At 48.6% G+C, this 13688-nt stretch overlaps 1 protein-coding gene across 1 annotated transcript; it reads left to right on the top strand.

Annotated features, from left to right (window-relative positions):
- The first annotated feature begins 2033 nt into the window (after positions 1–2033).
- LOC126541445 (solute carrier family 22 member 7-like) lies at positions 2034–3764 on the top strand. Its single transcript, XM_050188182.3, has one exon. The coding sequence runs from the start codon at positions 2034–2036 to the stop codon at positions 3762–3764; it is 1731 nt and encodes a 576-aa protein (XP_050044139.2).
- Positions 3765–13688: the final 9924 nt, after the last annotated feature.

Below are 13688 nucleotides of genomic sequence, written 5' to 3'. Positions count from 1 at the left end.
GAACCGTAAGAGGTACTTTAAGTTGTATTAAACACCAAAAAGCTGAGGTTGAACGTGCTGAGGATGTGAAGCCCGATGGTAGGGAGGCACAATGGAAGCTGACCACGTTGGATAATGACGCCTGTGGCCGTCGTATTGGCAGGCAGGCAAAAAGAGCTTGACTGCATCCGTGAAACATGATGAATATGGGCCCTAAGCGTGTCAGTGCTAATGTAAGTCATGATCAGACGGTCTTGAGCCATTATAACGGTTCCTGCTGCTGAGACGCTCCGCGGAAGGCCTAGGCAAACGCGTAGTGCCTGTGCTTGCACACTCTGAAGTTCTCGAAGATATGATTTGCATGTTTTAGCAAGCACGGGAGAGCTATAGCGTAGGAATCCGATAAAGAGTACAGGATATAACTGTAGCATGGAGCCCACTGCCTCTTGACTAATACGGGTGGATCTATTCCACTTGTTAGGCCAAGCTGTACAATATCAGCGCAAAAATCGATGAGGGCGGAATGGGCGGATAAGAAGTCAAGGCCGACGATCACGTTCAGCTACGATATTACTTCAGCGCTCAGTGCATTCAATAATGCTAACGCCTTGTCCACGTATACTTGTAAAGAACAGTCGGTGACATCAAAACTGTCCGCTAGCGAATACATGCAGTATTGATGGCCAAAATGGGTTAGAATCACCAGATATTTCTTTCTTTCAGCGCTTATCCGGGGCCGTCCTCCTATTGCACTTGGATAGAAGGAAGAGACTTCAAAACGGACTACAAGTGCGTCAACCCTGCACCACGAAAGACGGAAGTGATCCTTGAATTAAAAGTCGTAATAGTTATTCACAACATCCTCACAGTAGCGCGGCACGCGATTATTGTGTTATTTCGCAAGCTTCGATACAATCCTCGTCACAAAGTTCGTCGTATTGTGCATCCTCACTGTCAGAGTCAACGACTTTCATGGCCAATTGAACCACCGCGGACAGGGAGTCCACCCGCCACGCTGGTTTAGCGCCTATGGTGCTGCGCTACCAAGCACGCGGTAGTGGGATCAAATCCCAGCCGCGGCGGCCGCATTTGAATGGGGGCGAAGTGCAAAAACGGCCGTGTCCCGTGCATTGGGGGCTTTAAAGATTCCCTGGTGGTCAAAATTAATCCAGAGTCTCCCACTAGGGCGTGCCTCATAATCGGATCGTGGTTTTGGCACCTAAAACTACGTAATTCACTTCAAAGGGAGACCATCGCTGATTCACAGGCAACGTAACGGAAAAGCAGTGGCGCCGAACTTTTCCACAACACGCTCGAAGATAACAGACTGTAACAGAAGGCTTGCACGTTAGCTGCACCCTCGCCTTCGTTTCGGTGAGGGCGCTACTATCGCGTTGCTTCCTGCTGCACTTGCTGAACTGCACCATGCACGACGACGGCACATAGATCCCACGACCGTGACCAGTTCACGTAGTGCACGGTGTACCAAATAGACCTACAGTTATGAAGCCTTTCTTTACTTCTGCATTTTGCAGATTTCACTTCCCTGTCTTTTTCCTTATATATTGTAAAGTTATGGCTGAACAAAACGTTCTTCTTAATCGTTTTCTCGTAAGTAAAAATTTACGTGAAGAAAAACACAGTACGCACCTCGACCGTTCGCAAGGCAGCCCTTGTATTATAGGACCCTCCAAAGAATGGAACATGACGTCCCCAATGTTGATATCTACAGATGAAGATGAGCGATGTTGTTCACAGTGCTCAACTCATTATCAAAATATTGTAAGCCTAATTCTCATTATTATTGTTAGTATTGCTACTGTTCCCATCCCTCCGCCTCTTTTATTATAGTTGTATCATCCGCTTTATGGCGAAGTCACCGAATGTGGGTGTGTCCCGTCGTTTGGGATCATCATCACCATGCCACGAGACTGCGCGTCATCTTCTCACGTGTCAAAGAAGAAGCTGTCTCGCCAGCGTACGCAACGTTTCCAGCGACTGTACCGGCTGTTGCTTGTTGTTTCGTCAAAGAACGCACTGTGCAGACCTTAGTAATGGACATCCTGGTCCCACGACGGCTGCTGTCCAAGGACCTTTTGACCAGCGAGTCCTTCGACTGCGCCGACGCCTTCGGCCACGGCACCTTCCAAAGGCGCCTGCTGCTGCTCTGCACCATCGCTACCTTCCTTGCAAACATCCACGGCTTTGTACTCCAGTTGATTATGAGAGACGTTAAGTACAGATGCAAGCTTCCGGCGCCGCCGCCGCAATACAACAGCTCTCCGGTCGCATGGAGGAGTTTGTTAATCCCCACAGAAGCAGATGGCGAATTGAGCCTCTGTCGCCGCTACGAGCATCCAAAGGAACCAAACGGCAGTACCCCCAACACCATTCCCTGTGGTGAGTGGGTGTACGACGACGATGACGAGCCGGCGCGCACTAGCATCGTGAGCGACTGGGACCTCGTATGTCAGAGGCGGATACTCGTCTCGATGATGATTGCGGTCCACAGCTTCGGCTCTTTCCTGTTCACAGTCGTCGCTGGATCGCTCGCCGACGCCATAGGTCGGTTGCCCGTGGTCCTGGCATGCGCGGTAGCACTCATCGTCTCCACTGTCGCCGCATGCCTTTCCGAAACCTACGTGATGTTCGTGGCAGTGAAGTTTGTCAGCTCGGGAAGCGTCACCGCAGTCATGAATATTACCATCCTGTCCGTCTTCGAGATTACCACGCACAATAACCGGCCGCTCCATGTCATCTTTGCCGGAACGCTGGGCCTTCTGTTTTCCGACATGTGGTATGCCACCGTCGCAACAGTCAGGCTCGGTTGGATGCTGAAGCACGTGGTGTTTACGTTTCCGACTGTGCTCGTGCTGCCGGCCTTCTGTGTCGTCTTCGAGTCACCCCGTTGGCTGGTCGCAAAGGCTCATTTCAATGCTGCGGAGGCGGTTATGATGAGTGCTGCCGCGATCAACCACTTTCCCATCCATTACACGGCGTTGACACTGGACAAGGTCAAGACGGCGATGGTCAGGAACGCCGTTCGCCTGCCTTCCATCGACCAGGACATGCTCAGTGGGTACTCCATGCGGCGGCGCGCTTTGATTTTGAGCCTTTCGTATTTCTCCATCACGTTCTCCTCGTTCATCCCGTCGTTCGCCACTGGGAATCGAAATGATCCCTGGTACACTCTGGGGTCATTCTCCGTGAACCTGTTAGGCTACGCGATGATGCACTTGCTAATCACCAGGCTCAGCATACTGACTGTAATGAATGTGTGGTTTTCGGTGCTCGGCATGCTTCAATGCCTACTGAGTCTAGCGGTCGGCGCGGGTGCAGGGCTTACGAGCCAGGCCCTGGTCATGGTGGCCACGGCGCTCTTCTACTCCGGCTCTGTCCTTTGCTTCGTCTACACTCTCGAGCTTTTCCCAACAGCCATCCGTGGTACGGTGGTGTGCTGGGTCTTCGCCTGTGGACGCCTAGGCGGCGTGTGTGCCACGGTAGTGCTGGAGTTCCATGGGCTCAGTCGTGCTGACCTTGGGCACGCGGTGGCCGGCACTCTTCTTATGGCATCGATGTTCGCCCAGAGTGGCCTACCGCAGGCTACCTCGGTAGAGTGCACCAAGATGGAACACCGGCGCGCGTCGGCAATGAGCAAACACAGCATGGATTACATGAAGAAGACGCTTGACACCGGGCTCCGCGACACGTCTAGAAGTAGGGTTAGTGCCGACAGCTCTAAGTGTAGCACTGTCTCTCGCAGCCATCGACGCTCGCGTCGCTAGACGTGAGATAAACGTTTCACATAGTTTTTTTCTTCTTCCGTTATGTAAAGGCTGCAATACTTTTTTTGCAAGGGACAGCTTGTAAACCTTCAATCTCAAACGCCTACATCTCGTGAACTTCAATGTGTTGTGTGGTCATGGTCTACAGGTAGTTTACGCGAATTGTGTAATACTTTTGTCTATACAATCTTTTTATTTATTTCGTCTGTGTTTCGGACTTTCGAAGAAACAGTGTCTTGTTTTCAGACAGCAAAGTGTGGACAACCGCATATTGCCTCAAACGCCTACATCTCGTGAACTTCAATGTGTTGTGTGGTCATGGTCTACAGGTAGTTTACGCGAAATTGTGTAATACTTTTGTCTATACAATCTTTTTATTTATTTCGTCTGTGTTTTGGACTTTCGAAGAAACAGTGTCTTGTTTTCAGACAGCAAAGTGTGGACAACCGCATATTGCGTATTGTTCTTCTTGCCTGGGTAAATTGCCTAAGGTTGCTCCGTTATCGCCAATATTCTCTGAAAACTAAGCTCTTAAGCCTGGTTATGCTATGCGGCTCTTTTTGAACCTGTGTTTGTGCCCTTGGATACGTCTCTTCGTTTTATCCTTCATAAAGTAGTATATTACCTGACAAGTGATGTTAGTAAATAAAGAAGATGTGTTTGAGGATTAAGGTAATGCACGTCGTGCTTCTTTTTTACTGTCGTTCTTGAGCTTAATTAAAGCCAGCAGTCTGTTAATGCTAGTGTATTGAGTGCGCTCGCGAATATCGCGTTTCGTGAAATACACAGTGCAATTACGACGTAAAACATTTGGCATCGTGGAATGCGGCCATGCTGCGATATAATTTAAACCTCACAACCAAACTCGTGTGGCGGCCGCTCCGGGCGCAGCATGCGCAGCCACCAACTACGTTGACTTAATACGTTCCGTCATTTCTGTTTTGCATTGCCGAAATAGCTCGTGAAAATAGATCTGACTAAACCTGTTGCGTTTTTGGGTACACGAATAGTTAGTGAAATATGACTGAAGCTGATTAGGTCATTCACTTCGATCGTTTTTCATCGCGGCCTCACCACGTAGAACAGCGGAAAGACGGGATACGCGCGGTCTGTGGCCAACAGTATACGTACAGTGCTCAGCAATTGAAAAGCGCCAAGCTCATCGTCGGTGGCGCTTTTTGCACCGACTGTAAGCGCTAAGGACACCGAGCTGGTGCTTCTTTATATACCGTGATAACGAGAGCCTTTGTGATGCACTGTGACTGAATTTCGTGCCATAGCAACCACCTAGCGCTCACATGTGGCGAAAAAAAAAAAAAGGAACGGCGGCAGCCGCACGGTCCGAGTATCGCGTTTCGGTCTCCGAGCACTGTACATTTCCGATGTTGCTTGGTTATGGTCTAGTTTTTTCTAACATAATTAAAGGAGCCGTTCATACGCAAGAGCTTCGTGTCCCTTGGGAATTGCCTGTCTTCGCCTCCGCAGGTGTAACGTCTCTGTAGCTTTGGCACCGAAGGCGAACACTTATTTTTGTAGCAGCCATTTTGTCGTCTTATCAACGTATCAGTCTTCCTTTTTAGCTATCTTTACTTTCCTCGCGTTTCCCAACTCTGGTTGCGCCCGGCCTATGACTGCTTGCGGAGCAGCGACGGCGAATGCAAATGCCACCGACGGTGCCCGTTGCGCTAAGCTGTGTGAAATGGACCATGAATGAAGATTTGGCTAGTTTCTAAGACATTAAAAATCGCGAAGCATTGGAAAGATGAAAACAATTACAAGGGACAGGCAACGAGAACTTACCGACACATGTGCGATCGGCGAAGCGATTCAAGAAACAAAGGGAGGCGTACGTCTCCTTTATTTGTGCGTAATTTTTGTGCTCTTCCCCTATTCACATGATTTACGTTAACGTGCACAGCAAAACAACACCTGAAATATAACTGCTGGAGTTTCATAGCTTAGCTTGCCGCTGTGAGCTCTGCTCGCGGGGTGCACTTACGTCGCAGTTTTCACTAGCTTTTTACGTAATATGTTACTTGATGCCATGGATGTCGCCTGCCTCCTACAACTGGCGACCTTTCTCAAAAGCAGACACACGAAAACGCGTTTTACAGTACACCAGGCCTTGAAACCCGCATTGCGAAATCACTGAAATCACCGTGAGCGCCTTCGTCTCGTCGTTCGCTTCACATTCCCGTGTTTTGACTGTTCGCCAGCACATTCGTATCTTCAAGGAGACGAGATACACTTCACTCACGGGCTTGGACGAGAAGTGGGCTGGCGACTTGCTGGTCTCACAGTTGCTTTTTTGGGGTGCCCACGGGCGCTCAGGAGGCCACAATCAGTAGTACTGAAGAAGGTACCTTATAGGAGAACGTCAGAGTAGCGTCGCCGTCAATAACAGAAAAAGGAGGAAAGCAAGAAAGAGAGCTCACCATGTAATATGCTACATAAACATGAAGGGCGGTAGAAGAAAGGAAAATTGTTTAAAAATTGAGGAGCAGTTAAATATAGAACAAATAGGGGTGTATGCGGTTACAGAAACGCACCATAAGTAGAGACTCGGAAGAGCCGCCAGTGATTGGGAATTATGTTTCGGAAGGGTGCAACAGAACTGAATTGGAAAGAAAGGGAGGGGAGTCGGAATGCTCATCCATCACGGAGCCATATGGAAAAGAGTAAATTAAAAAATGTCAAGAGCACATTTGGTTATCATGCACAATGACTTGAAAGAAAGCTTGAGTGGGCGTAACGTATTTGTGGATCGGAAAGGCTTGCAGAGAAAAGAATCAAGAATTAGTAGACTACCTTAAGGGTTTCGTGAACGACGTCGAAAGTATCCTATTAGGAGACATGAATACCCACATGCAGGATCTAGATGGCTATACCGAAAACAGAGAAATAAATGCTAGATCTTTGTGAGAAACATAACCTCGTTATTGTGAATACAGGGCCCAAGTGTGATGGGCAGATCACGTAATAAGTAGGAAACCAGCAATCGACGATTGATTACTGTCTGACGACAGATGGAACTTATGATAAATTGAGAGAAATGGTGATTGACAAGGAAGGGTATAGCAGCATAGGGAGTGACCATACACGCACCCTTTTCAGAATGGGATATGTAGTTGGCAAAGAGAGCGAGGAGCGAAGAATGACCACTCCACATTTGAACGCTGAACCAATAACAAATATAGTCACGAGAGTCGAGGAAGAACTTGGCAAATGGCCAAGCGAAGAGTGGGCATATAGTGAGTTTCTGAGTGTAATTACGGCCGAAATACAGAAACAAAAGCAACATGCTCGCTGGAAAGGAAAAAGTTGCAGTGACGTTTCCCTTCATTACGCGGGTGACGTGAAAGCGTATGGGCACTGCGCACGACGGTATCGGCCGTCGGTGCGCCTTTACGCCTACATTGTGCGCATCGCAGATCGTATTCGAGAGAGGGCTTGCGCGGCCGCGCCATATGTAGCAGCCATTGTTGTAAAACGCCCCGTTGTAAACACTCGCTTACTATCAAGAGTACCTAACATGGTGTCAGCGCACACAGGCAGACATGAACACTTCACACTCGACTACCGCGGACACTCGCTATCAAAACGCTGGCGTGAGGAATCGCGGCAGCAGCAGCGAGTGAAGTGACCTTCGTGCTGTCTAACACTTCAACACAAACTGAGTGGTGAGAACACAGCGTGCGCAAAGCTACGAGCCGTCGGCCCACCTAGACTGTGCCCCCAAAGCAGATCGCTTTCAAGATAAAGCCCACGAGACCGCGCGAGGCCGAAGTACTACGACTTTCCCCCGCCCCACCTCTGATGCCATGGTGCACTTCGTCCCATTGCGTACGCTAGATTTAGCCCCCATATTTGGCTCACCGTCGCATACTTTCACTCGCACACACAGCGTACAGCGCGCGCGGACGATGTTACCACGACACGAATTAAGTACGTACGCAAGGCAAAGAAAACCTGAAGCAACTGCCGCGGAGGCCAACCCAGCGTGCATCCGCCCACCTTCCTCCTCCGTGACGCTTCGCTTCGTTTCTCCATCCCCACTTTGCTCAACGTTATCTACACATTCCTCTAGGCAGCGGTACTTTGCCGCACGCTGAGCGCGCTCCTTCGTACTTTTCCCGGCGCGAAATTCTCTTCACCGCCAGGTGCCTTCCTCGTTCACTTGCTTCGCGGCCTCAGACAGACACCGCCGATTTGAAGAGCAAGTAAAAATAAACCGAAAAGCTGGTGGAACAGGGAGATACGAGAAGCGATCACCGAACCACAGAAAGGATCACGAGAGCACAGGTAGGCAAATAAATGGCAGTTACCGTAATATGAAGTAGCCATAAAATGAGAAATATACCAGGAGAGAAAGCTTATGGTTCAAATGCTGGTGCAAGCAAAGATGAAAGGTGAAAGTGAACGCTGGTTGTCAGAAATACATGAGAAAACGAAGGCCGCACCTAGACTATTTTGGAACCACATAAACATATTAGGCAGGAAGTCTGAAACAATACAACAACATATTCTAGACGAAGATGGAAACAAACTGGAAATAGATGGATGCAAAACTTTAATGAAGGTCCTGAGGTACGCGACTCAGCGCGCTGCGGGCCCATCCCACGTTGGGACAGTCAGGCCATGCCCGACCGCCGCATCGTGGGCCCTCTGGACAGTCCATAGTTGCGCCCCGGCATCGGGGCTCTTGATAGCGGAGAGCCCCTTGTCCTCATTTATTTGTTCTATGCCTCGTAACGACGGGCAACGCCAGAGCATATGGTCTAGGCTAGCGATGTCATTGCAGTGCCTGCAAGAACTAGTGGCATAGGTGTCGCGATAAAGCTTGTGGAATAAAGCCGGGCTGTGATACGAGCCTGTTTGCAATAATCTGAGGGTCAATGCCTGTGCTCTATTTAACTTCTTGTGTGGAAGGGGAAAGTCTCTCCTGCCGAGATAAAAGTGCTGCGTAATTTCATTGTATGTGATCGGTTGATCTCTATTCTCCACCACTGCGGGCCGGCGTTGGAGTTCTCCATGGTCGCGGAAAGCGAGACCTCGCGCCTTGGAGTGGGCCAGCTCGTTGAGGTTTGTGGGGCCTCCCATGATGCATCCGGGACGCGGCATTAAACTACGTCCGAAAAATAACAGCCGAATCTATCCAAGGAAAAATGTAGCATGAAAGAGAACCAAATGAAAAAGGACCTGGTGCTGACAAATTTCAACTCGAAAGAAGTCGAAGAGAAAAAATTGGCAGTGGCTTAGCTCGGCTATGCCACGATATACGTAGCGAAAGCTAAGGCATAACATGATTAGCCTTGGTTAATCTTGATTGCAAGTCCAGGTTAGTCTAGTTGTCCAACTATGTTTAACCAGTCGTTCGGCTGCTTCCTGGGCGATTCGTTTCCTCTTCATCTCGTTCCAATGTCGATTCCAGGCCTCCTCCTGCTTATCAGAATTGTCGCCGTCCATACTGCCGCCTCAACTGTGGTTGCGGCGCACGCGAGCTCTCCTTTTCAATCCTCCGACATGTTATCAGACATGCGACGCGCAGCTGGCGAAGCGAGTGGAGGCGAGCGCAACGATGAGGAACGCGGTGTAGGAACACGGTGTGACAAGGAACGCGGTGTGACGTCATGTGCCTCCTCGGAGCAAGGCCTAGGCGAAATCGCAAGTTCGCGGCCAGTAAAGCTTTCGCTTTAAAATTACGAAGCGCACTGCCACAGGGCTAGACGAGCTTCCCGTTAGGCTGATTAATGAACTAGAACCAAAAAGTAAGGAAGCTCTGTTGAAAGCAGTACCAAAAAAAAGAAAAAAAACTTTAACGATAGACAAATACCAGACAGTTGGCGACATAGTAGAATGAATTTAATTCATAAAGGGGAAAAATAAAGAATTCCCTCCTATAGACCGTGGGCGATTACATCGGTAATATACAGGTTAGCAATGCAGGTGATTAAATTAACGCTGTAAGCATGGACAGAGAATAATGGTGTATTGGGAGAACTTCAGAATGGCTTCACAATCGGTAGGCGTCTGGATGATAACTTATTTTCCTTACTCAGTGTATTGAAATATCCAAAGAAGAAAGGAAGCCGCTATATGTGGTTTTTATGGACATTACCGGAGCGTATAGGAACGTAAACCGTAACATATTGTGGGTTATTCTGAAAGGGGAAAGCATAGGCAATCACTGTATATAGCTTTCGAGAAAAATTTATCTAGAAAATACAGTTTGCGATGAATTAGAAGGGATAACAAGCGAGGAGCACGTTGATATCAACAAGGGACTGAGACAGGGGGACCTTCTATCCTTACCGCTATTTATAATGTACATGGTAAGGATGGAAAGGGCGCTATTGGGAAGCGATATCGGGTTTAATCTCTCATACAAACAGGCGGTTGTAGTAGCAAAGCAGCAGCTTCCATGTTTGTTTTTTGCGGACGACGTTTTGTTGTTAGCTAATAAGCAAAGTGATAGGTAACATGTTGCTAATATCTGTGGACATGAAGGCGAGAATGCAGGTCTGAAATTTAATGTTAAAACAATCAAGTATTATGGTAGTCAATGAAAACAGTGAACAGACAGTGTCAGTACTGGGCCAGTAAGTACCCTGTGTAAAAAAAATATAAATACCTTGGTATATGCATAAATGAATGCAATAGATATATGGAAACACAAGAAAAGATAAGAGCAAAGGGGAAGATAAATGCGGCCATAATGAAATACAGACTGCTAAGGGGATACAATACGTACCAGGTACTCCGGGGTATATGGAAAAGTGTAATGGTTCCACGACTTGCATTTGGAAATGCGGTTGTTTGCTTGAAGTCAGAATACAATCAGGGCTCGATGGGAGCCAAAGGTCGGTGAGGCGTCTCGCACTGGGCGCTCTCGAGAAGACTATAAATGAAGTATTGCAGCGTGATAGGGGCTGGACGAGATTTGAAGTGGGGGAAGTTAAGAGTAAAATTGATTATGGCGAACGAATGAGGAATATGGAAGAAAATAAATGGGCTGAAAGAGTTTTCAGATATTTGTACAGGAAAAACATTGATTCACAGTGGAGGAAAATAACTAGGAAGCTTACCAGCAAGTATGCGACCTGTATGGAGAGCAACATGGCGAAAAATAACGTCAAGCGGAAAGTAACAGAGGCAGAGATAATGTCATGGGTGGCGGCAATGGCAACGAACTCTGCTATAAGTAACTACTGAATAGGAAAAAGAGGAAATCAGGAAAGAAAGGGCTTATGATAACTCAAAGGGAAGCTCATTACTTTTCGATGCGAGAACAGGATGTCTTATAAAATGAACATATAAAGCGACGTACAACAAGGAAGAAGAAGCATGTGCTTGCTGCGGTAAATCTAAGGAAACGATGGAGCATGCGTTATTAGAATGTGAAGATACCTGTCCAGCTGTATCTCTGGCCTCCTTGAAGCCCTTGAGCTTAGCGAGAGCAGGGGCAAGGTTAACATGCCAGCAATGGAGATTAATTGGAAGATTGGTGGAAGAAAAGTTGGGAAACGACAAACAACGGAGGCGTACAAGAACAAAGTTCCCAATAGGGATCCAGAATGTTTGGTCATGGGAATTCTTCGTGGAAGTTTTCATTTTTCCTTTTTTATTTTTTTAACATAGGTAGAATATTATGCAATGTAATAAGAAGTGCTTGGTGGCGCAACCAACCACCCAGTTCCAAAGGGGACGCTCATAGCATCCATCCACGTGTCCATCGCTGGCGTACCGCTGGCGGCCAGCGACAGTCGGCCGGTGCCTATAGGGACGTACCTTCTCTAGACATTCGCTTGGCGCACGCCTACGGCGAACGAAGCGATTTCGGTTGCACTGTATACTTTTGTCCACATATTTATCCGCTTTCTCCGTATAAGCGTGCGGATCAACGCGAATTTGTCGATACTGCTGAAGGCAAGACAGTATTGAACATGTGGCGCACGGATTATTTGATAATGAGGGAGGATGTGGTGTAATGTCGCTGTTTTTCGCGAAGTACACATCGGGGGCAGTGACAGGTTGTCCATTCTTCACTTTTTCACATGGCACTTCTAAACTCTTCGGCAAGGTAGCAGTTGTAGACAGAATGTAACAATGCGGGATACGAGCAGGGTGGATTTTACTGTCTCTATTAGGCCTTTCACTGTTGGCCGCTGCCATTACTTGCCTGTTTACATGTCGGCGCAACTTAATTTATGGATCGTCTCATTTACCGACGCGCCAATTGCAACCACACCTTCATCGACTCTCTCTCTCTTTCACACTCCATCCCCCTCCTCACGTGTAGGGTAGCAAAGTGGACTCAATCTGGTTAACCTCCCTGCCTTTCCTTCCTCCCTTCTCTCCTCCTCTCTCATGGACGATTGCTACGCTGTAATCTTTGCCCTTGCTAAAAACGCAGAGTGAGAGAATGTTCCGACCAGAAATATTGCTCTTTTTTGAGCCTGCTTTGCAAGTAAGCTGTATAAGCAACTATTTGCTATAACTGCAGCATGTTGGAGATACATTGAAGTTCAGGAAGTCAAAGGGGCTCTTCGTTGTTGCTCAACTGCCCATAGCTCACAAAGCCGTCATATTTACTCAGAGGTCGTGATGCAGCCAGGGCGCCCGTATAGAAGCGGTCGCTCTGAAAGAAGGGATCACTTCCACGAGCTTGGCGAGCCCGGAAGTAAATAGAAAAGAAGGTTAACAATAAATCTCTTACGAGTGGTGTTTTCCATTTGTAATTTCCGTAATAAGCCTAATTCATTTGAATTTATAGAATTTCTAACAAAAAGGAAATGTTTATTTTTGTGCCGCCAGCTTAGCGGGGGAAGGGGGAAGGGCGGAGGGAGCTCTCCATAAGATTGCCGGTCATTCTCTCCTTTAGGGCGTCTTTGCCGGTCTTCAGCCGCATGAGCGCTTATATATCTGTCACAGAGTTGCATGCCCGCGCCCCTCTCGAGTGAGCCGACATTGCCACCGCAGCCGCAACGCTGCTTGCACGGCGATGAGGGAGAGCGCTCCCCATTGTCCCTGAACCCGCCCGACGGGTTGATCACGTGTGTCGCCTGAGCGCGGCGGAGGGACGAGGCGGCTCGGCGAGCGGCAGAGTGGCTTGGAAGACGGAGGAGGGTGGTCGTGCACCGGGAGACAGCTGAAGATGTGGTCGGCAGGCTGAAACCTCCAGGCCGAAGTCTTCGCCGTTCGACCGACAGACGGTGCAAGTCCGTCAGGATCTTCGGCAGCGAGGTACCAGCAGCCCGACGCTCTTCAGACCGGGATCTCGGCAAGCACGCCACAGTTAAGCCTCGTGTTCCAGCCCGCTCTCAGAACTTTCCGCCGGACTGTATTTTTTTAATCGCGTTTAATCTTTCATTTATTTATCCATCGCGTGTTTATTTTTGTATGTTCTGTTAGTGTAGTGTTGGCCCTATTTATTGTCGCGTGTATTTTTCATTTTTGTCGCGTATTTTGTTTGTTATTTCGCGAGTGTTAATAGCTCCCACGTGGTGGGCTTAGTGTCGTGCGAGTGGCGTCAGGGCGTTCGTTGTGTGACCCGCACGCCTTCCGCGAACTAGGCCCCCCTGCTGGTAATTTGTATGTTCTTTTTTCGAGCATGTCTCGCGCATGATTTTATTTTATTAAATTGAATGTGTTAGTGGTACGTCGCCCCCCGTCTCATGCCTCTGGTTCACGGTCGATCAGGCGTGGACCTTATCGCCGGTCAGCGGTCGAACCCTCACTAAACGCACGCGGGGTGGGTTTGTTGTCGCCCCATCCCCTCCGGTTCGGAGAGTGCGAATTACCCCACCATCAATCCTTGACAACTGGCGTCCGCACGACAGGACTTGCTGACCACGATCTTCCGTGACCACGAGGCATAGCGGGCGTAACAGACGCTTATCGCCGAGAGCGGGAGAAGGCCGAGAT

Source organism: Dermacentor andersoni, chromosome 2 (assembly GCF_023375885.2).
Source record: "Dermacentor andersoni chromosome 2, qqDerAnde1_hic_scaffold, whole genome shotgun sequence".
Taxonomy (NCBI): Eukaryota; Metazoa; Arthropoda; class Arachnida; order Ixodida; family Ixodidae; genus Dermacentor; species Dermacentor andersoni.
The sequence above is the reverse complement of the archived record's forward strand: the minus strand, read 5'-3'. Positions and strand labels throughout refer to the sequence as shown.